Source organism: Grus americana, chromosome 2 (assembly GCF_028858705.1).
Source record: "Grus americana isolate bGruAme1 chromosome 2, bGruAme1.mat, whole genome shotgun sequence".
In the NCBI taxonomy this organism is placed as follows: domain Eukaryota; kingdom Metazoa; phylum Chordata; class Aves; order Gruiformes; family Gruidae; genus Grus; species Grus americana.
In genome coordinates, this window is record NC_072853.1 from 96,930,629 (window position 1) to 96,952,338 (window position 21,710).

The following is a 21,710-nucleotide window of genomic DNA, read 5'->3' on the forward strand; positions in this document are numbered from 1 at the left end:
TCTGAGAAACAACATTAGAATATGGGCTTAACCCAGGGAAGTTTTCTGGCTCCTGTAAACCTCCTGGGTTGTGAGTCAATGTCTGTATCTGCTATTTCTATTTTAATTTTCTTTGGTTAGTACATTTAGTTTAGACTACTAGCAGCTGAAATCTGCTCGGTAAATCCACTGCTGGTGCTAGACACAGCAAGAACTGGTATTGTTTTGACAGGCAGACAAACAGATTTACAGTTTTAAATTGAACATTTCATCCTTCGGAGCTATTATGAGAACTTGGTTAAAGCATTAATGGGATGTTAAAATAATAGTATTTTGACTTTTTCTGAGTGACAGTTCAGGAAAAGACATTCCAACCTACAAGTATAATTTTCAAAGGGACATTATACAGATTAGCTTTGTAAAAACAATCTCCCTGATAGTAAATGGAAAGTGGCTATTCCAAGTCACGGTACAGTGCGTTGTTAAATCACTGGCTATGTTTTCAGACACAGTAACATTTTGTGCTTGACCCTGCTTTAATGAATAGAAGGATTTCTTGCAAGTTTCTAAAATCTGAGGCCCAAACAAGCTTTATTTTTGTGGTGGGAGGATGCTGAGCTAACGAACTAGCTGATTCGAGAGGAGTACTTACGCGCATGTAGTAAATGCAGTAGGTTGCTAATTTTAGCTGATGTGAGCTGGGAGCAAGCCAGTTGTGGAAATGCAAGATTTTTCACTTGTTAGCTTCCTTGGAGTCTGCCTTGCATATGAGTAATGAGTGGGGTTTTTTTCATACTTTCCAGATACTCCTTTAGTTCCTTTTAGTTGTTAATTTCCTTTGGCCTCCTCCGGAAGGGAAAATATAATATATAAATGGATGGTGAGTTAGGTGCAGTGTACCAGAGGTGTTGGCACTGAGGACCTCCCAGTGATGTTGAGGCAAACGTACCCTGGGGGAGATCGTCCTTCCCACCTCTAGCACGCCAGACCGAGCTTCCACGCTTAGGACATTCCTGGTGACTAGATTTCCATCAAGTCAACTTCTCCTGCTTTTGTCATGTTCACAGCGCCATTTAGTCCTCCAAGAAAGACCTGCTGCGTAAGACTTTTCCTACTCACTTTGCCAGAACTCCTGTTTCTTTCTCTATTTTTAAATAGCACGGTTGTTAGGTGTGAGCTGTTTGCTGCTCTTCGTTTCTCTTCAGTTGCTACAGGCAGTATGGAAATTGCTCCATTTGATCCCTGCTTTTCAAATGGAAGATGATATTAAAGCAACGCAGGGAATATGACTAAGGAGCTTGTTCTGTTTGAACATCATGATGTGCAAAGAGAGTTTAGTTAACATCTTGTTCCCTTAATTTCTGTTTTTTTCCCCGCAGACTCATGTTTGGGGATTTTATATTCTGTATCTCATCTGACCAGATAGCAGTTGCTCATTGCTGATAACCCTTAAAGTGGTTGCTGTTTCATGAGCCATTCCATAATTCTGTTTTACTGGCCTTTCTTCTTCTGTGTGTTAGGGGTAGAAGTTGTTCTAATGATTTATTAGCCAAATCCCAAATTCCAGTAATAACTGATAATCCTTAACTTGTAAACAGATAATTTAGTCATGAAGCTGTTCACAACATTGCCTGATGTCCTAAGAAGATTTCCAGATGTCCCTGAGGTATTTTAGTTAATTTCTGGCAACACACTTTCTCTAACTGGTTATATCTAAACAGCTTTATTCTTACACGGATAATGGGGTGGAACTGGTTTCTGATTAGGCTTTGACTGGGAGCTTGGTAACTTGCCTTTGGGGAGGCATCCTGTCTTTTTTTCGATGTCTTTGGAGTCCTCAGCGAGGAAGAACTTCTCGGGCTAGGATTGCTGGTGATGTTAGCTGTCATAATGTTGCCTCTCCACCTGCTCATAATCAGCGTGCTTTATCTTAACAGCACTTAAGCAGTGATTACTTTTCTTAGTTTAGTATTAAGGCTTCTGTGTAGATTAGGAATATAAAGTTGTTAAATGTCTGTAATGCAGAGCCAGTACATAAACTCCCGAGGGCTACTTAACATAGTCAATATTTTTAATTTTTTTTCAGCATGTTTAAAATACTGTAGTACATGCCCTTGCTGAATGTTCATCTATTGACATTTTGTGTGAGTAGTCAGGCGTTAGCCATAGGTTGTGTGGTCAGCGTTTGCTGTTCTCGTGTTGCATTTTCCTCTGCCTTTCCGTGAAGTGCTGAGGTCCTGTGAAACTTCACAGCGGTTCAGCCTCTGCTGGTTTCTTACACACACGATGGTGGGAAATCTCGGTTAGTATCAAATGTCATGTTTCATTTCATGTGTTTCACGCTGAGCAGGAAATTAACTCTTTTGGGGGAAAAAAAAATCCATTTCATTTTGGTCAGAGATTTTCAGACATGCCAAAATGTTGCATTTGATTCCTGTTCACATATGGATGGTGGCGTTTCTCTGCTGAGGCCCTGGTGTTACCTCAGCGGTCAGATGTTTATTGCTGTTTGATCTTCATGGTCTTCCTCATCAAGCACGCTGTTCTTATGGCTAAAAACCTGCTGGTTGGTAGTGCCTTCACTCAAGCCAAGAAGCTAAATGCACAAAATGAGACCAAACTCCTATAAAGAAGATCTTTCTTGGTCTCGTTAGCGTAAGGTAGTTATGTCCTTACATCCCATCAGAAGTCTCGCCGTCAAGGATGTCTTGATGTGAGCAGCCATGACTTGAAAAGGTGCCATCAGAAAGACAGCCCCAGACTGCAACTTGTCATTTACTCTTTACCTGTCCCACGGCCAAACCAGAGTTGGCAGGCTCCCACGTCTGGGATGAAACTGTATCGCAGGGGAGCTGCCTGATAAGCCCGAGCCGTGTGCCTCGGGGCGAAGGTGTCTCGCTTACCTTGTGCTGAAACGTTATTGCGCAATTTATAAAGCTAATCCGCTCTGCTCACGTACTCCTAGTGCAGGAGGAGCAGCCCAGCATACGCCTTTCTCTGTGGCTGCACCTTTAAACCTGCTTTATTTCACTTACTAGCATGTATATTTTCTTGATATATTTTCTCTTCCCCACTCCTGCACCAGCTTGTGTCTCTCTCAGGCTAGTTTGAAATATAGGCAGGCCTTTTGTTTCAGGAAAATGTTATTCAAAGGCAAGAAATACTTCTTCCAGTGTTTCCTTCAAAGTGACGATTCCCTCCTGGTAATATAGAATTAGCGGAAACAGTAGATTGTATAGTTTAAACATTACATTTTGTACTAAATTTGATTAAACAGTGTTTGCCTGTTCTTCGTTGTTGCTTACTTTTGGTAAACAACAATCTGGGTATTTCTTGGAACGTATTTATTTGAAAATCTCTAAATTGCATACAAATAGACTTAGGTATAAAGCAACGCCAGCCACATCTGTAGTTATGCTAAAGCATCTGGTGGAACAAACTGAACATTTTTAGATTGCATTGCTTTTATTGAAGCGCCTGTTAGGTTCACCGTCAGTGAGATGAAGTGTGTGCAGGATTTGTTTGATGGTGGAAGTTGGGAATAGGAAAAGGAATTAAGCAACAAGAAAAATTGAAAAGCAGGATTCCTGGGGGATGCTATTCTCCATGTAGCTGGAAAGTGTATCATTGGTATGTATTCTCATCCAGATGACTTATTAAGATGAAGACCTATAGAAGCATGTAAATAGCATATTGGGTATAAATGTGAGCAAAAGTATTTTGCAGACCTTCAGCTTTCCATATTCCAATCTCATAACAATGGAAATTGATGAAAACTGTGTTAAAATGACTATGATAAAATGAATTCTATTACAGCGACTGGATTTGGGGACAAGGGGAGAGCAGTGGATGTCATTTTTTACCCTGACTTTAACAAGGTTTTTGACACTGTCTCCTGCTATATTCTTCTATCCAAGTTAGGGTGTTAAGGTCTGAATAGGTGGACAACCAGAGGAGTAGCAAGTCTGGTTTCAACAGATGCAGATGCAAAGCCCTGCATGCAGGCAGGAGGAGCCCCTGCAGCGAGACCCGCTGGGGACTGACTGGCCGGGGAGCAAAGGCGCTGGGGGTGCGGTGGGCAGCCAGCTGGGCACGAGCCAGCAACACGTCGGGCACCGGGGGAGGCCACAGCATCCTGGGCTGGAAGAGCAGGAACATGGCCAGCAGATCAAGGGAAGGGATTATCCTCCCCTACTCAGCAATCCTTAGATCACGTTTAGGTAATGTGTCCGGTTTTGGGCCCCACAGTGCAGGACGAACATCAAAAACCTGGAGTGAGTTCAGCATTGGGACACCACAACCGTCAGGGCTGAAGCACTTGTCCTGTGAGGAGAAGCTGAGGGACCGGGGCTCACTCAGCCTTGAGAAGAGGTCATTTTTTGGGGGTTATCATGAAGATGAAGTCAGACTCTTCACAGTGGAGCATGGTGGGAGGATGAGAGGCCATAGGAATAAGTTGAAACAAGAGAGGCGCAGACTGGCTTGTTCCCCACGAGGACAGTCAAGCAGCGGAAGATGTTGCTCACAGAGGCTGTGTAGACTCTCTCCTTGGAGGTTTCCAAGACCCTACTGGACAAAGCCCTAAGGACCACAGTCTGATCTCATAGCTGGCCCTGATTTCAGCAGGAGGTTGGACTAGTGGCTTGCTGAGGTCCCTTCCCACCTGAATTATCTTGTGATGTTATGAAATACTAATTTTTAAATTTGGGAAACTAACTTACTGGTAGTGTTACTGGGTATGATTTCTTGGTGTATATATCAATACACATTTTCTCTACAATTACCTTTAGTACATGAACTTGAGATACGCTGATTTTATGGGCTTGCCAGGGTGTGATGGCAGAGCGCATTAAAATTTAATTTGACTTTACAAAAATGTATGCTGTCATTGAGGTTAATGGCACTGCTCAAATGAGTGCTGGTACCACGTATTAACACAGGTGCACCTTCCCTGGAGCTTATGTTAGTAGGACTTTCGCTATTTTGGTTAATCATGAGAAATTATGCTATTAAAATAGTCATTCCAGTGCAAAAACCTGGTGTGAAATGACCCTTAAAAGAGGGTTGAGGAGCCTCTCTCTTGCTGACAGCCAATACAGTACCTTTGATGGGTCACACATCAAGCCAGAGCTTCGTGTTGTCTGTTAAAAACACCAAGAAAAAGAATCATATGTTTACAGGCAATATGAAACCATGAAACCATACTTACCTTATCCATGCCTTACGGAATGGTCCAGTATTTGCTGATAGGAACAAAAGGACAGACGTTGGCATAGGTGAGCGCTTGATCCAATCCCTGTCAGAATGCTTTAGCCTTTCAATGTCAACACCCCCCCTGCCATTTTTTAATTAGTTAATTAATGTCAGATTGTTCTTTACATACAGATCAAGTGGTTTTCAAGGGCCCACTCTGTATATGTTTAGACTGGTGTTCTCAGCAATTGTGTTGGGTTTGCGTGGCAGGGTTTTGGTAGCAGGGGGGCTACAGGGGTGGCTTCTGTGAGAAGCTGCTAGAAGCTCCCCCTGTGTCTGACAGAGCCAATGCCAGCCGGCTCTAAGACGGGCCCGCCGCTGGCCAAGGCCAAGCCAATCAGCGCCTCTGTGATAACATATTTAAGAAGTAGAAAAACACTTGGAGAGAGAGAGCTTTTGCAGCCGGAGAGAGGAGTGAGAAGATGTAAGAAACTCTGCAGACACCAAGGTCAGTGCAGATGGAGGGGGAGGAGGAGCTCCAGGCGCCGGAGCAGAGATCCCCCTGCAGCCCGTGGTGAAGGCCATGGTGAAGCAGGCTGTCCCCCTGCAGCCCATGGAGGAAGGATGAGGGGGTGTAGAGATTCCACCTGCAGCCCGTGGAGGACCCCACGCCGGAGCAGGTGGAGGCACCTGAAGGAGGCTGTGGCCCGTGGGAAGCCCACGCTGGAGCACGTTCCAGGCCGGACCGGTGGACCCGTGAAGAGGGGAGCCCACACCAGGGCAGGTTTGCTGGCAGGACTTGTGACCCCGTGGGGGACCCCACGCTGGAGCAGTTTGCTCCTGAAGGTCTGCACCCCGTGAGAGGGACTCCATGCTGGAGCAGGGGAACGATGAGAGGAGTCCTCCCCCTGAGGATGAAGAAGCGGCAGAAACACCGTGAGATGAACTGACCGTAACCCCCATTCCCTGTCCCCCTGTGCCGCTGACGGGGGGAAGGTTGAAGCCGGGAGTGAAGTTGAGCCCGGGAAGATGGGAGGGGTGGGGGGAAGTGTTTTAAGAGTTGATTTTATTTTCTCATTCCTCTACTCTGTTTTGCCTAGTAATAAATTAGATGAATTCCCTCTCTAAGTTTGGTCTGTTTTGCTCGTGACGATAATTAGTGAGTGATCTCTCCCTGTCCTTATCTCGACCTACAAGCATTTCGTTATGCCTTTTCTCCCCTGTTTAGTGAATGAGGGGAGTGAGAGAGCGGCTCTGGTGGGCACCTGGCCTCCAGCCAGGGTCAACCCACCACAGCAATGAAAGCTATTAAGCATGGGTTAAGCCTACTGACCGAGGTTTTCAAATATCGCAGCTGACTTGGAGTGCCCCAAGTTCCTTGACTTGCCTCCTGACCTCTGAAACAGGGAGTGACCAGCCTGTGGCCATGTCAGGAAGTCTGAAGTTAGGCACCTGAGATAAGACTGTTAAATAAGTTTGTTGGTGATTGACTTTAAAGTCCTCTCTATTTGTACTTAAAATTAAGTACGGCCCTTGGGTTAATCTTGTTCAAATCCTTCTGTTGACGACTGTGAACATTTTCATAGTTGTATGTGTGTTTTATGTAATCAAGGTGGGATTTTTGTTTGTTTGGGGTTTTTTTTAATGCTTTGGAAAAAATATAATTTTAGGAAAAATACTGATGGCTGTACTTAACATGTAGGAGGCAGTATGAAGCTAAAGAGGTAATTTAATAAAAAATGAAAGTTTAGTTATTCCCTGCTGTGTTTAATGTAAGTTCTAGTGGCCTTACATTTGCCGGCAAGACTTATTTCTTTATCTCATAATCATGCTCTTTACTTATTCATGGAAACAGACCCAGTGGGGTGATTCATGAGTGCTTTCAACAGTTTTGGTGAAATCAAAATGAAATAAGTATCGGATGTCAAGAATAAGAATGTTTTTGAATATCTAAAGACACTGGGAAGCTTAGCTTTAATCAGAATAAGATCCTTAGTAATGGTCTCTCTCCTTTGAAAAGCCTTCCACCTTTGAATCGCTACCGTTGTTAAGTGTCGGAGTAACCTTGTAGCTGTACATTTAAGACATCAATTAGTATTTGAACACTTTCAGAAGAGGCTTGATCTTACTTGCAGTGCCCTGGGAGCAAAGTAGAGATTTAGGAGCTAATGTTTAGGCACTTGATTTGAAAATCTGGTCTATGTATTTAAGCCTACAGTGATTTTTTTTTTTTTTTGTTTAATTCTGCATCATAAAGTGAGGACATGAGACAAAAATTGTGCCATTCATTGGACTGTAAGGGCAGGTAGCAGTTTCTTGCTCTGCATTTCACAGGGTAGCACTGAGAGAGAAGGGAGCTTGGTGCCTTGCTTCAGTTCCTTCTTTTTCTCTTCCTTTTTTTAAAGTACAAGCACGTAGCTCTATTAGAAAGGAGAGAAAGCGAGTGGGTGTTATAATAACATGTAGGCTTTGAGACAGGCAGTTCTGAAAGTTACTTAAACAAAACCATTGAGATCATTTTGTCAAGACACTGTCTAGTTCACCAGCGAATGTTACGGAAGAAAAAATCAGATCGCTTATACCTTTCCTTTATTTGCTGCATGAGTTACTCTGCCAGATTGCTATCTACACCATCACCCTTGTGTTCTTTCGCTCTATTTCCTGTGCAAAGTGCAGCAGAGAAATTATAGGTGAACAAAGTCATGTTTAGAAACATCAGCTTTCTTGTCATGTTTTGAGTGCAGAACTCATACGGAAGCAAAAGAATTAGAGAGAGAGGCCTGATGGCAAAGCAGCACAAAGCCAACCAGGCAAAGCATGAAAGAGATGCTCCCGTGTCCCTGCGATCTGAAAAGTGAGGCGCTGAGCACAATGGCATTGCTACCTCTCCTCTCAGGCTGGGTAACTTAATCCTATTTGATGTAATACAGCTTATGAAAAAGATACTTTTTAGGTATCTGATTGAGGTGACAGCACTTCTCAACACCACCACTTCACCACCTGAGAAAAAGGGAAATTGCCTCCGAACAATGAGAAGGGCTTTGTCATTGGAGAGGGAGGTGAGCAGAGCATGTGGAGTGGGGGGGGAGAAAGAAAAGCAAATCAACTTCTTTTTTTTTCTTTCTTGTTTTCCACATGAGGATGTTTTTACTTTCTTTTTGTTCAGCATCAGCTTGTTGATGTGGGTGCACAGCCCTGGCAAGTTATCACACTCCTGAAAGTTTGTAGCTCTGAAAGGCAGAGGAGTGTTTAACGTTCTGGGACGGATGTTTTCCACCAGTTTTGTTGTTACATCTGGAAATATTGATGCAGTTGATCTTCGTGCAAGCATGTAGCTGTAGGTTAACAAACGTGGAATGGAATATCTTCAGCATAAACTGGGAATGTGAAAAAGAAGACTTAAAAGGAATGAAAAGCTTAAAATAAGTGAAATGAACTTGTCACAGATTCCTTTTTTCTCAAATAGGCTAGAAATTTGGTTATTAGCAAACATGAGGTGAGTATTTCCATTAATAATAAGGATTTCTAAATTATCAAGGAGCAAAGTAGAGCACAGGACATAAACTGTTGTTAAGCCTTGTTAAAGCCATTGTCAAGAAAGTACGTTTTACAAGATTTTACAGGTGAGTGCACCAAAGCAAACAGGTGACTCCATCTCTGGAATCACAAAAGATGTAGAGTCAGAAATACAAATAAGAAACTAGTTCTTATGATTTTCATAGACTGGATTTTTATTGGTATAGAAGCAGCACAATTAGTAGTTGTGAAGACTTAAGAAGATGACTTCTTTATGTAATGCCATGCATAACTTGCCTTTGTTTATTCTTTTTTCTTTCCTTTTCAATTTCTTGAACAATTTTTACAGTTTGGCATGTGTTGAACAACATTTTTTAAAAGTAAAGCAGCAAACAGATTATGGAAAATTCAGATCCTGTGTTCATAACGAGTTCATATTTTTAATTATTTGATTGGTAGATTAGAGATACATTTTTACTTTCTTTCAGGCTTTCTTAAGCCATATTACACCTTTCAGCTGTATTGGTTTCCAGTTCACTGGCACGGTGCAGGTCGAGTATGCTTGTTCTTCTGCACTATATGATTGAAAGCCAGGAATAGTAGTTATTTAATATTCTGAGGCATCAGGAAGAAGCACATCATTTGATTGTTCCGTTACTGCAGTATAAAACACCTTAGTCTTTTTGTGTACATTTGTCTGCTTGGGTGTTCGCAATTCTTGGCACTCTTGTCTTCCCAGCTATGTGTAATCTGCCCAGCTCTTCCCGTAGCGCTCCAGTACAAACACCGGCAGTATGATCGGTGTGGAGGCGTGATTGTGACGGGATAAAAGCTGCAGTGTGTGCATGAAAGGAACCAAATTACTTAGGCTCAATTAGTGTGGCCATGCTTCTGAGAGATCACCAAACCATGGCTAAAAGCACCCTTTTATATAATTACCTTGTTATTTTCTTTCTGATTCGTGTAAAATTGGTTTTTGTTATTGAAGAAAAAACAGTTGCAGTAGACTATGAATTTTAAAGAAATCACCTTAATATTATTGATGATAGTTTATTAGTGTAAGCCACTTGTTCAATTGTGAGGCGACGGGAATTACAAAACATCGTGATGGAAGACAGCTCAGCTTTGAATATGTTATATTCAGTCTAACATGAATAGGTTTCGGTAATAAAGGAATAAATGCAAAATTTGTTTAAAGGTTAAGTGAATGATTAGTGCAGAAATTTCTTTCTAGATGCACAAGAGGAGCACAAAGTCCCCATAACTAGGATTTGGAGCGAGTAGTTTGTGCAAGGGATGTGAATGTGTCCTTCATGGGACTGCAGAATGTCACAAAACAGTCTCTTACTCTTCACAGTTAAACTTCCTCTAGTAGGGCTGAGAAAGGAATAGTTCAGGTTCTGCAGAATTTCCACATTTGCAATACCTTATATGTGATGTGTAGTCTTTAATCTTTCAGTTTGCAAGAAAATCTCCTGAATATACATTCACCCTAAATGAAAATATGCATACATTAAGTTGGCATCAAGTTGGAAACAGGATTTTGAACTTCCAAGTATCTGGCGTTAGCGGACATCCCAGTTGGGTTATGCTGTGGCGTGGAAAAAACATCTTCTTGCCTTTCTTTTCCTACCAGTCACTTTGCATTCTCTTCTGCTAGACAGGCTTTAGGCGTTGCCTGGATTTCCTTTACATGGAGCAGGAATTTCACCCTGGCTTCATCAGCTCCAGTATCTCTTGTCAGATGCAGACTACGTGTTGGCTTTCCTCCCACCGCAGCGTACGACCCAGCTGGTGTTTCTGCAGAAGGATGGTCTTTGTGCCACTCAAAGGGGGCCGTTGGGTTGATGGGTACTGGGAAGTCTGAGCTGTCTCCACGTACCTCTTTGTGAAGTTGACTGTGAGAATGTTGTCCCTTTATACGTGGCCTTAAGGCTTTTTTTTACCTATAAGTGCACATAAACCTCTGTTCCTGAGTAACTCTGTGCAGGTAAACATACTACATGGAGTTACTTGATACTGCTTCCCAAAACGCATATGCAGCTGAACCTTTTCAGAGGCATCAGCCCTCTAGTCGCATCAGATTCTTCCTTTGCTTTGAATATTGGCAATCAGACGAGCATGGTTTTGGCTAACAGCCTAATGAATGAGTTGTAAAAGCTTAAGAAAATGGATTTAGATCCATTTAATAGTTGGTTTCCTCTGCACTACCAGTGATGGTTGCTGAGGCAGTGGCTATGACTGAGTGGATGTTAGGAAGGAAGTTAAAAAAAAAATAAATAATTAACTAACAGATTAAATATCCCACTGTTGAGGTAAACGAAGGTGTGTAACATCAGGTATCTTTAAAAAAAAAAAAAGCTTGTAAGTATCAACACTGAAATTCAGTCTACATGCATTTTTTGTTATAGAGGAAATTGGACTCTCTCTACAAATGTAAGTACTTGCTACAAAATTATTCTGCTGAGTAATATTCCAATTCATTTGCTCTTCACTACACCCCTGAAACTCTGCGTGCATACCTGCTTAAAATCAGCAACAAGTGTAGCTAGTAATGAAATAATTCAAATTTAGTTTATTTTGTTTCATAATGCACAAATAGAAAATCATTTAAGTGTGACTGATTTTATTCATCCACAGGAGTTGCTCATCTGAAATGCTATTGAAGTTCAGTAATTGAAGCTCTGAAATACAGTATTTGACAGATGGTGTGGGTGGCTGTGCCATTTCCATGATAAATCTACTTACAAATATAACCATGAGGAAGTTGTCTTCATTCCTTGACTGCTGTAACATATAGATGGAAAAAGTGACAAACACGACATGAAAACAGATTTGTGTCTTGGTTCTTCATTTTCCTGCTATAATGATTTGAATTTTTAAACAAGTGCAAGAGAGAGGTTTCTTTTTACTTTGTCTGAAAAGGAATTGCTATAAAGGCCAAAATATTCTTTCAGTAGCTTTTCTTTGCTTACATTTCCTTTGAAGCTTTTCCTATAGCAAATGTCTTACAGCATCAGTTAGAAAGCATTGCTCTTTTTAAATGACAGCTAAATAGATCTTTGCTAAGATACATTTACTGTTAAAAAAAATATCGGAGGCTGGAGAAGTGGACAGTCCTGTTGCCCCAGGGCTTACTGTTCAAACTTAGAGGTAATAAAATGGCATAAATAAAAATATACTGCATTATCCAGTTTTAATATTCTTTTTTATTCTCTTTGTGTTTTAACAGAAATCACCGATGCTGGTACTAGAGGAACCCAAGATACAATTAAGGGTGTGAAAAGAAAAAAGATTGTGACTGAAAACCATCTAAAAAAAATACCAAAATCGCCTTTGAGAAGCCCCGCCGAAGCCAAGGTTAAGCAAAATGTGGACCCTTCACCGCTAAAAGCTCTTTCAGATGCCTCCGAACACGCCACAGCACAGGATCACCTACCCGTGCAAAATGGAAATCAATGTACCAAACAAAATGGGGGAGCGCTTAGTAGTGAGATAAGTGTTGAAACAACCAAGTCTGAGACATCGATGCAGACAAAGCTGTCACTGGCGCATCAATCCTTAGATTTGGGTAAACAGGCAGTGGAGGATACCGATGCAAACCAACTGAACTCACCAGAGAAGAAGTCTCTCTCAAACTCCTCAAGTAAAACAAAGACTGACAGTAATGAATGTATTAATTTTGTTGATTGCAGTACGTCATCCCCGTGTACACGTACTGCATTCGATGTCTTACTAAAAGCTATGGAGCCTGAACTGAACACCTTAGCACAAGAGTGCCCCCCTTATGGGATGCAGATAGAGAAACTGAGACCAAATAAAACTGTAAGCACCTCTTCTAGTCTCACATCCAATACAATGAGCGTCCAAAATCAACCTGCTTTGTCACAGCACGAGTTTGCAGCCGGACCTCACTATTACCCCTGTACGTTAAACAATGTGCATGTAGCAGTAACAGCCAAGACTGGACAAGCACAAGGCCAATCAGTTTCTCATTCACAAGACCTTATTGCTAAAACCAGTCAACAGAATCACCAGGTTGTTATGTGTCCAAGTTTCACCAGGTCGCTGGTGCAACAGCAGAGTCAGGAAAACCCCAAACTCCAACAGATATACAGCATAGCAGTAACTTCGTCTGTCGTTCACACTTCCTCTTCCACTGTAACTCAGGTTTTTCCTCAAAACCAGTTAGTAGCAAGTTCATCGTCACCTTTGACAATTAGCACATCGAGTTCAACACACTTGTCTATAGGTCCCATGTATAATTCAGCCCAGATAGCATCAGCTGTAAACCATGGAGTAGAACAAATATGTAACCTCTTGAAAGACCAGAAGCCTAAGAAGCTAGGGAAGTACGTCTGTGAGTATTGCAATCGGGCCTGCGCCAAGCCCAGTGTTCTCCAAAAGCACATCCGATCCCATACTGGAGAACGACCGTATCCTTGTGTGACGTGTGGGTTTTCATTTAAAACCAAAAGCAATCTGTACAAGCACAAAAAATCTCATGCGCATGCTATCAAGCTTGGACTTGTGCTACAACCAGATTCGGGTGGCCTCTTCTTATCTCATGACTCGGATAAAGCACTTAGCATTCATTCGGATGTGGAAGAAAGCGGCGAAAGTGAAGATGAAGGCACCGCTGATGAAAGACAAGATGATCAAGAACTGGAACCCGCACAGATAGTGAAAGTCATTTCAAGTGCAGAAACGTTGCAGAAAGGAAGCCCTATTCCATTAAGCAACCCAGACTGTATACCAGGTGACTCTTCATTACATGATACAGAACCTCAAGTAAGGGCAGCTTTACCAAAAGTAGTAGTTCATCCTGTAAATGTTTCTCCATTAAGGGCCGATAGCCCAAAAGTAACAGAACCAGCACCTGAGCTTGCTGCAGCACAGAGAAAAGGAGATTTTAAAGTGACAACTCTTCAGTCAAATTTGACACATACCGCCTCATTCAAGGAGAATGACATAAAGCAGCATCAGAAAGCAGAAATGGGCCTATTAGAGGAACAGCTGGGATCTGCAGTAGGAGCGATGCACGCTCAGCTCCAGAGACAACAGGCAACCGATGGCTCCCAAGACCAGCAAGGAAAATGTCTTTTGAGCCCTAGAAGTTTAGGTAGTACCGATTCTGGTTATTTCTCTCGTTCTGAAAGTGCCGATCAAACAATGAGCCCACCAGCTCCCTTCGTACGAGGATTGTTGACCTCTGAGAAAGATCCAAATAAAAACCTGCCCTGCATGCCACGAGCAAGTGGCGTGGTAGCATCAGTGGTACAAACTGTTTGTGCTGACAAAACTCTGACTCTCTCTGGCCAAATGCGACCTCCCATGGCAACAAAAACTCTTGAGGAACGTATCTCAAAGTTAATTTCTGATAATGAAGCTGTTGTGGATGACAAACAGTTAGATAGCGTGAAACCAAGAAGAACATCTCTCTCGAGAAGAGGAAGCATAGATTCGCCAAAATCTTACATATTTAAGGATTCTTTCCAGTTTGATTTAAAGCCCATGGGAAGAAGAACTAGCTCAAGCTCTGATATACCAAAGTCTCCTTTCACACCCACTGAGAAATCAAAGCAAGTTTTTCTTCTTTCTGTACCATCTCTTGACTGTTTACCTATAACACGAAGTAATTCCATGCCTACTACCAGTTACTCAGCAGTACCTCCAAATGTAATACCTCCCTCTCATCCCCTTCGAGGAAGTCAGTCATTTGATGATAAAATTGGCTCTTTATATGATGACGTTTTTGTATCAGGACCTGCTACTCCACTGAACCAAGGCGGACATCCTCGGACCCTTGTTAGACAGGCAGCGATAGAAGATTCTTCTACTGGTGAAAGCCAAGTTCTTGGACCAGTGCGACCTGTAGAAGAAAGTTATCTGGGGTGTAATTTATCAAATGAATCTTTATTGCAAAGGAGCAAGTCTCTGGCACAGGGATCAAATTTAGAAAAAACAAAGAAGTCCCCTCAGGTGCGAGGAACAATGTTTGAGTGTGAAACCTGCAGAAACAGATATAGGAAACTGGAAAATTTTGAAAACCACAAGAAATTTTATTGTTCAGAGTTGCATGGACCTAAAACTAAAGCCGCAATCCGAGAGCCTGAACATAAAACTGTTCCAAATAGTACACAGCCTCAAATTCTACACTACAGAGTCACTACTTCAACTGGCGTCTGGGAGCAGACACCCCAGATAAGGAAAAGAAGGAAAATGAAAAGTGTTGGCGAAGATGATGACCCACAGCAAAATGATACGAGCATTCCATCAAAGAACGCCGAAGGCCAAAGCAAGCCAGCAAACTCTTCCAGTCTGTCAAAACACAGTGCGACAACAGTGGTAGGATCACAACAGGCAAGCAACCTTCTCCTTCAAAGTTCCCAAATTCAGCTTGTGGCTCGAGGCACCGATCGGAGTACCGAGCCAAAGATGGCTCCACTCATTGAAAAGCAGGCAAGTTCAGCTGTGCAAGAAAAGGTGGAGTTGAAAAGACAAGGGACTGGCATTTCAGTAATACAGCACACCAATTCACTGAGCAGAAATAGCTCATTTGAGAAATCAGAGTCATTTGAAAGAGTATCACCAGTTTCTTCTCAAGAGCCCAACAAGGTTGCGAAGCACCGCTCTTTGAATACAGTTGTCATCCAAGAGGATAGACACTCTCATCTGAATACTCCCCAGCATCATCAACCCCTGGCGTCAGAAGCACCTAGAGGGGAAGTTCAGGGAAGCCAAATAGTTTCTAATGAGAGAAGCGCACCGCTTCAGCCGTCAAGACTTGTGCGCCAGCATAACATCCAGGTTCCTGAAATACTGGTCACAGAAGAACCAGATAGGGACCAGGAAAACCAATGCAGCGATCAGGAAAAGACAGAAAGGTTTAATTGGCCACAGCGCAGCGAAACACTGTCAAAATTGCCAACAGAAAAGCTTCCACCGAAGAAGAAAAGAATTCGCTTGGCTGAAATGGAGCATTCATCTGCCGAATCGAGTGTTGACTCCACGCTTTCCAGAAGCCTAAGTCGGGAGAGTAGCTTGTCTCATGCCTCCAGTTTCTCAGCTTCGCTCGATAAAGATGAAACTTTGAAGGCTGAGAACTCTTCCAAAGCAGAGCCTGGTAGTAAGTCATCAGAGTTCCTCATGATTCCCCCTGGCTCGCACGCACTGGCTGTGCCTGGCCCTCATTACCGGGAAATGAGACGTGCTGCCTCAGAGCAAATCAGCTGCACGCAGCCGTCAATGGAGGTTGTGGACTACAGGAGTAAGTCTTTTGACTGTGGAAGCATGTCTCCGTCAAAACCCACCCCGCTCGTAGAGAGAGCCACTCCAAAAGTGTCGTCTGCAAATGGAGTGACTGGACACGTGCCTCTGCTAGAAAGGAGGAGGGGGCCATTTGTAAGACAAATATCTTTAAATATTGCTCCAGAAAATCATCAGCCTCAAGTTAAATCCACTTCTTCCTTTCAGACAGCTCATGCTACGGATGTGCCCACGGTGCCATTGCACAGGCTGCAGACCTCTGGCAAGTCTTCAGTGGAGTTTCCTTCAAGTACTCAGCATTCACAGACTCACTCCAGGCCTCACTTGGCAATTCAAAATTGTAATCCTGTCAGCCTGTCTTCGGTTCCGCAACCTCTAGATCACGTGTTGAATAATCAAGGACAGCCATCCTCAACTCATCAGCCTTCCCAGACATCTACTAAAACATCAACCCAAGGGGAACAAGTGAGCACATACGTGCTTTCTTGTCATCCGGAGGAAAAAAAGGATTGTTTTGCTCCAAAGTATCAACTTGAAGTTAAAACATTACATATAGGTCAGCCATACTCTTCTAAATTGCTACAAAATACTTTATCAACTCAGCCTGTTCCAGGTCAAGTTGGGGTGGACCAGAACGCATCCTCCTTTGAACTGCAGGCTAAACTGCCTGACATGTCTAATCCATACTCTGTGCCTCCTCTAAAGCAAATAGTCCCTAGTAACTGCAGCAGTCAAATACATCAGATTCCTCCTTTCGTGGTTCCCGTCCGTATTCACAGCAGTATGCCATCCTATGGCTTTGCAACTGTTACACCCCTTCCTCACATTTTAGTGACCCAGGATCAGGTAAATCAATCTGTTTGCAAAACAAATGTTGCGACAGTGCCAACGCTTGAGGGCAAAACTCAGCTGCCAAAATCTCACAAAGATCATCAGAGGACTTTGCCAAATTCATTTGAATTTGAAAATTCTCAACCAGAAAGTGGAACCAGAAATTCACCTTTGTCAAGCTCTTTGAATATTATTCAGAAAGTGCCAGTTAGCGGACTCTTCCCTCAACCAGAAGCTACAGCTTCAAGTAAACGAATGCTTTCCCCAGCCAACAGTTTAGATATTGCCATGGAAAAACAGCAAAAACGTGTTAAAGATGAGAGTGGAGCTGCCTGCATGACAGATGCTAGACCGTTGCATTCACTGAACGTTAGATCTAATGACCCTGCCAGTAAACAAAAGAAACCAGTTTTGGTAAGACAGGTTTGCACCACAGAGCCTCTTGAAAATCACCTCTTAGATCCTGATGGTGTTGCACAGCATGAAAAAGGCAGCAAAGCTAGTACTTCAGACCTGCTGTTGCCTAACCGTCATTCCTCTGACACTGGGGTTTCAGAAACCCTGAAGGAGCCACCAGAATCTGAAGACCTTAAGTCTTCAGCATCGCCGGTGTTTGTAGTTAGAAAACCATCTGAATTGTCTCCGGTGAATAATCAGAGTTCTCTTCTCAAGGCTGTAAGTAGCAGTCAAGACAGAAGGTCCCCAAGTAACAGCAGTGAGAGCAAGCACATCGATAGCCAGGGCCAAGCGAAGCCTGTAGCCACACTGGCTGCCATGAATTCAGGAGAAATGCAGAGGTTGTCGTTTCCGAGCCTCAAGACCACAACGAGTTTCACTTGGTGTTATCTCCTGAAGAGAAAACCATTGCATCTGCTGCAAAACGATCAGAAAATCTCCGCCTATTCTACGTGGACCATTAATCCCAACAATCCCAATCCGCTTGGTTTGTCGACAAAGGTAGCTCTCTCTCTCCTCAATTCAAAACAAAAAGTTGAAAAACCGCTGTACACTCAAGCAAGAACTACTCATCCCAGATCTGATGTATTGGTCTATTCAAGCAAGTGGAAGAACAACTTAACCAAGGTACTTAAGCTGCGCTTGATGTATACTGATCGTTTACAGAGGATTTGCATCGGAAATCGTGCTTGTTCATATTTTAGAGAATGTAATGTGCCTGACGTATAGTGTATGTGCTTATTTGTTTTAGTTATGCTGGATCAAACTGCTAAAAAGATCTTAAGTAATTCCATTAAGAAACCTGTTCAAAAGGATTTATCACTTTTCATGGAAATTAGTTCCTGGATTTAAATCTGTATATGAAGTGTTTATCGTGGCAGGAATGTGTTTGGCTATTTTTTAAGTGCAAATGGTAGAACAAACATAGTTCTGATATAAATATTTTTTAAAACACTTTTAACTTAAAACAGGTTAATTTAAGATCATAATTGCATATTTTGCCTTAAAAGTCAGCTGGTATTTTCTGTTATAAAAGAGTGCTTGGCCTGAACAGGTGTCCATGGATACGCTGCAAAAATATTTTTCACCGTCGCTGATCATCTAACTGTGAGAGGAGCAGTGTACCCTTTCCCTTTCTCCCACCTAGGTTAATCAGTGGTGTGAAATAATGACAAAAATAGCAAAGTTTAAAACAAAATTATGTCTGCCATAAAACCACTGACAACTTCTTGGATCGGTATGGCTCCAAAGACGACATTAAATCTTGCGCAGTGGAATATACTCTGGGCGATGCTTGTGACCCGTATAAAACACTGTGTCATTCTGGAGGCAGATGTGGCAGAGTAAAGTGGTCAATTATTATTTCCTTAGCTGTCTTGGGGCTGCACATGCGTAATCAGCATTTCATTTACTGGACAGTTTTGTTATGGACAGGACCAAAACCATCTGCTGGTATTCCTTAGTAATTGAATTGCCTCTGTGAATGGGTAAAGGTGGCTCTCGGCCCTATACTATGGCAACAGGTGGCTGTGTGTATTTATTGGACCTAGTACTAGTTCTTATCATCCCATCTAGTGAAGCCATAAAGCTTTTTAAAGAGAGCTGTGGCGTACAGCACAGCTTCATGCTCTTCTTTCCTCTCTGCTCTGTACGTTGTGTGTGTGATGCCGAACTTCTCTGGAGCTGGCAAAAATGGGGCTTTAGCCGTGGACCTCCCTTTCTCTAGAGTCCTTCAGGACATAGAAGTCTTTTTTTGGGAGGTAAAAGCAATCATAACTTGTCCTAATCCTGCAGGCTGCCATCAGCAAAACTTGCTGGGTGGGCATGGGGTGTGGGAATTGGTGTCCGTAGGGCTGGCAGTCACTCTAGAGGAGACGTACCACCACAGCCTTGGGAAAAAACGTGTATTTCTGTGGATGGACGTTGAGTGACAGAGGTTGTTGCTGTCGGAGGTCACCCTGGGTTGTTTCTGTGTTTGCTAAATGTTTTGCTGAGATACAAAGTCGTCAGCAGGGAAAAGAGCAGGGGGACGAGAAACTCTGTGTAAGAGGAAAAAATAGTTTCAGAATTGCAGGGGGAGTCAAGAAGAGCATTAGATTTAAACTTGGTCCTCCTGAAATCAGTGGGAGACTTTGCTAACATTTATATTGGAGTTCAAATCTTTATCCGTAATGTTGCGTGCAGAAAATACACACAGGCTGTTGGCTTTGTGCTAGTGCCGTAATTGAATTGAATCAGTGCTTCCATATTAGTGTGACGCCTTTGTTTACACTCATATTACCTTTTTCAGCCTGCTCCCAACTTTATGAGAAGTTGTACTTAAATAGTGCTAAATTAAAAAAAAAAAAAACCCTGAAAATTTAGCTTTTTTCATTGTACATAGTCGAGCTATTCTTTCTAAGGCAAGTCTCACATCAGTTGTGTCATTGACTCATGTTTGGTTTATTTTTAAAGAAGAGTGTATCAGAAGAAATTCTCTGATAACAAAGCTACTGCGTGCCTCTTGAAGAACAAATTTTGTCTACAAACAAATCCTGTTTAGAAAAGAAATAATGGATAATAATATTTTAAAAATATTTTGACAGCACCCTTTTAAACACTCTAGGAATACTTAAATGCTGTAATAGGCAGCTGTCAGGTACATTTACAGTGCTTCTGCCACAAAAGCACCACAGTTACTAATCTTTCTCCAGTCTTTCTTGCTGATGTTTTGAATGAAGCACACGAGCACGGTGAAAATGAAGAGTTCTTAAGCTCTGCTTGCGGCTGATTTACAGAGCCATTATGAAGGAAGAAAGTGCAGCGAGAGAGCACCAATTAAAGTTTAATTGGCATCTCAGATTGTACAAACAAGGTATAGGATGGCAGAAATTAAAAATTTCAAAGACCTGATAGGTGCTATGACCTAACGCCTCCAGAGTTTGTCTCCTTTCCCTTCTAATGATTCAGGCAGTGGCATTTCAGCTCCTTTACAGGATGATGATGATGCTGTTAGAATATGCCTCTGTATTACCAGTCTCCAGTTAGACCTGGTAATGGAATAGCCAATGCCAACTTGGAAACTTCCTCACAGAAGCCGTATTTAAAGAAAGCGAAAACTGAAATTCCTCATTCGGTTCATGCACAGTAATCCTCCTGCTGTTTTTTTCTGGTTGAGACTGAGGATGGAGAATGTTGGAGGTCCTTTTGGAAATTAATAGTCCATTTTAAAAAAACACCTCAACATAACCCAACAAAGCCAACAAACAGATTAGCAAATAATTCTCAAAAAAATGTGATTGATTTCCTGCTTAAAAGCTTGGTGGGGTCTTGAGTTCCTTAGGGAGCTACAGTTTAGACTGCAAGTCTCTGGGGGTTGCGACTGTCGACTGTCGTTCAGAAGATGTTTGCTCAAGTGGTTTGCACGTTTTAACCCTTACCTGATGGAGAGCTTTAAGTGCTACTATAATCCAATTTATAAATGATAATGCTGTTACGCCTCACCTCCTCTCTCGCAATCATAGCCCTTTCCAAAGTGATTTGGCATATTCTGCTTGTGGGGCTTTAGCTGCTGATCTTCTCACCAAGATAATGCAGCTTCCTGAACTGTTCCTGGGTTTCCCCCAGAACTAAGTCCTGTTTACAGAGGCCTCATGCTGCTGCAGAACCGCTACTAATCACTGTCACAAAAAAGGCGATTCTTTCAACAATAGACGCCAGGGGAAATGAAGAGACATGTGAACGAAACGCAAACAATAAGGAACCAGGGGACTTTGTTTGCTCTTCACAATTCGCTGCTCAGAGGCAATAGGTGAAGTTGCCACGTTCCAGTGATTCAGAGAACAAACCACGAAAATGTTATTGTGAAAGAAGCTCCTGGAATGAGTACAGCACATTAAAATGTAACAAGAGGTTTACCTGCATGGAAAAGGCTTATTTTATCTCCCTGCTCTTTTTGTTTAATTGTTCTATTTGTTTAAATTTTTTTTGGCCGGTTTTCCTCACTTGAATTCATTGGTGGTGTATCAGGAGCCCTTTCTCAAGCCCCTGCATTGATCTTGGCTCCCCTCTCTGAAGCGAATCAGTAATGTGTGCAGTATTCCAGGGTGAAGATTTTCGGGCAAGAATAAGGCTGAAGAATGGAAAGTTTCTCCTAACTGGAAAGCTTTCCTTTCTTGGATGATGTGCCACAACAGTCCAGCCCACCACTGGAAAGTAGTTAAATGCAGAAGATTTTTATGTGTAAACTAGTAAAAGTTTAAAGATATTAAAAACATTTTCCTCAAGTGGCTATGTGCCAATGGGAAAAAATGTTTAATGAATATTATAATCTGAAATTTATAACTTTGATGATTCAGGCTGCAAGCATGTTTTTTTTCCAAGGGATGTTGTAAAGTACCAGAAGTATCTATTGAACCCTGGTCTCTGGGCAGCCCTAAGAGCAGTTTTTTTCCAGTTTTATACCAGTAATTGAAGACAGTGGAGTT

At 42.3% G+C, this 21,710-nt stretch overlaps 1 protein-coding gene across 11 annotated transcripts in view; it reads left to right on the forward strand.

Annotated features, from left to right (window-relative positions):
* The window catches only part of HIVEP1 (HIVEP zinc finger 1), a 125,103-nt gene that overhangs the window by 75,941 nt on the left and 27,452 nt on the right, over positions 1 to 21,710 (forward strand). For all 11 annotated transcript variants that reach the window (XR_008575800.1, XM_054816075.1, XM_054816084.1 and 8 more), the window contains one exon: positions 11,921 to 17,871. Coding sequence is in view for 10 of the 11 variants with exons in the window: in XM_054816075.1 (XP_054672050.1) it covers positions 11,921 to 17,871 (5,951 nt within the window). In the remaining variant the exon portion in view is untranslated. The remainder of the gene's footprint in view (positions 1 to 11,920; positions 17,872 to 21,710) is intronic.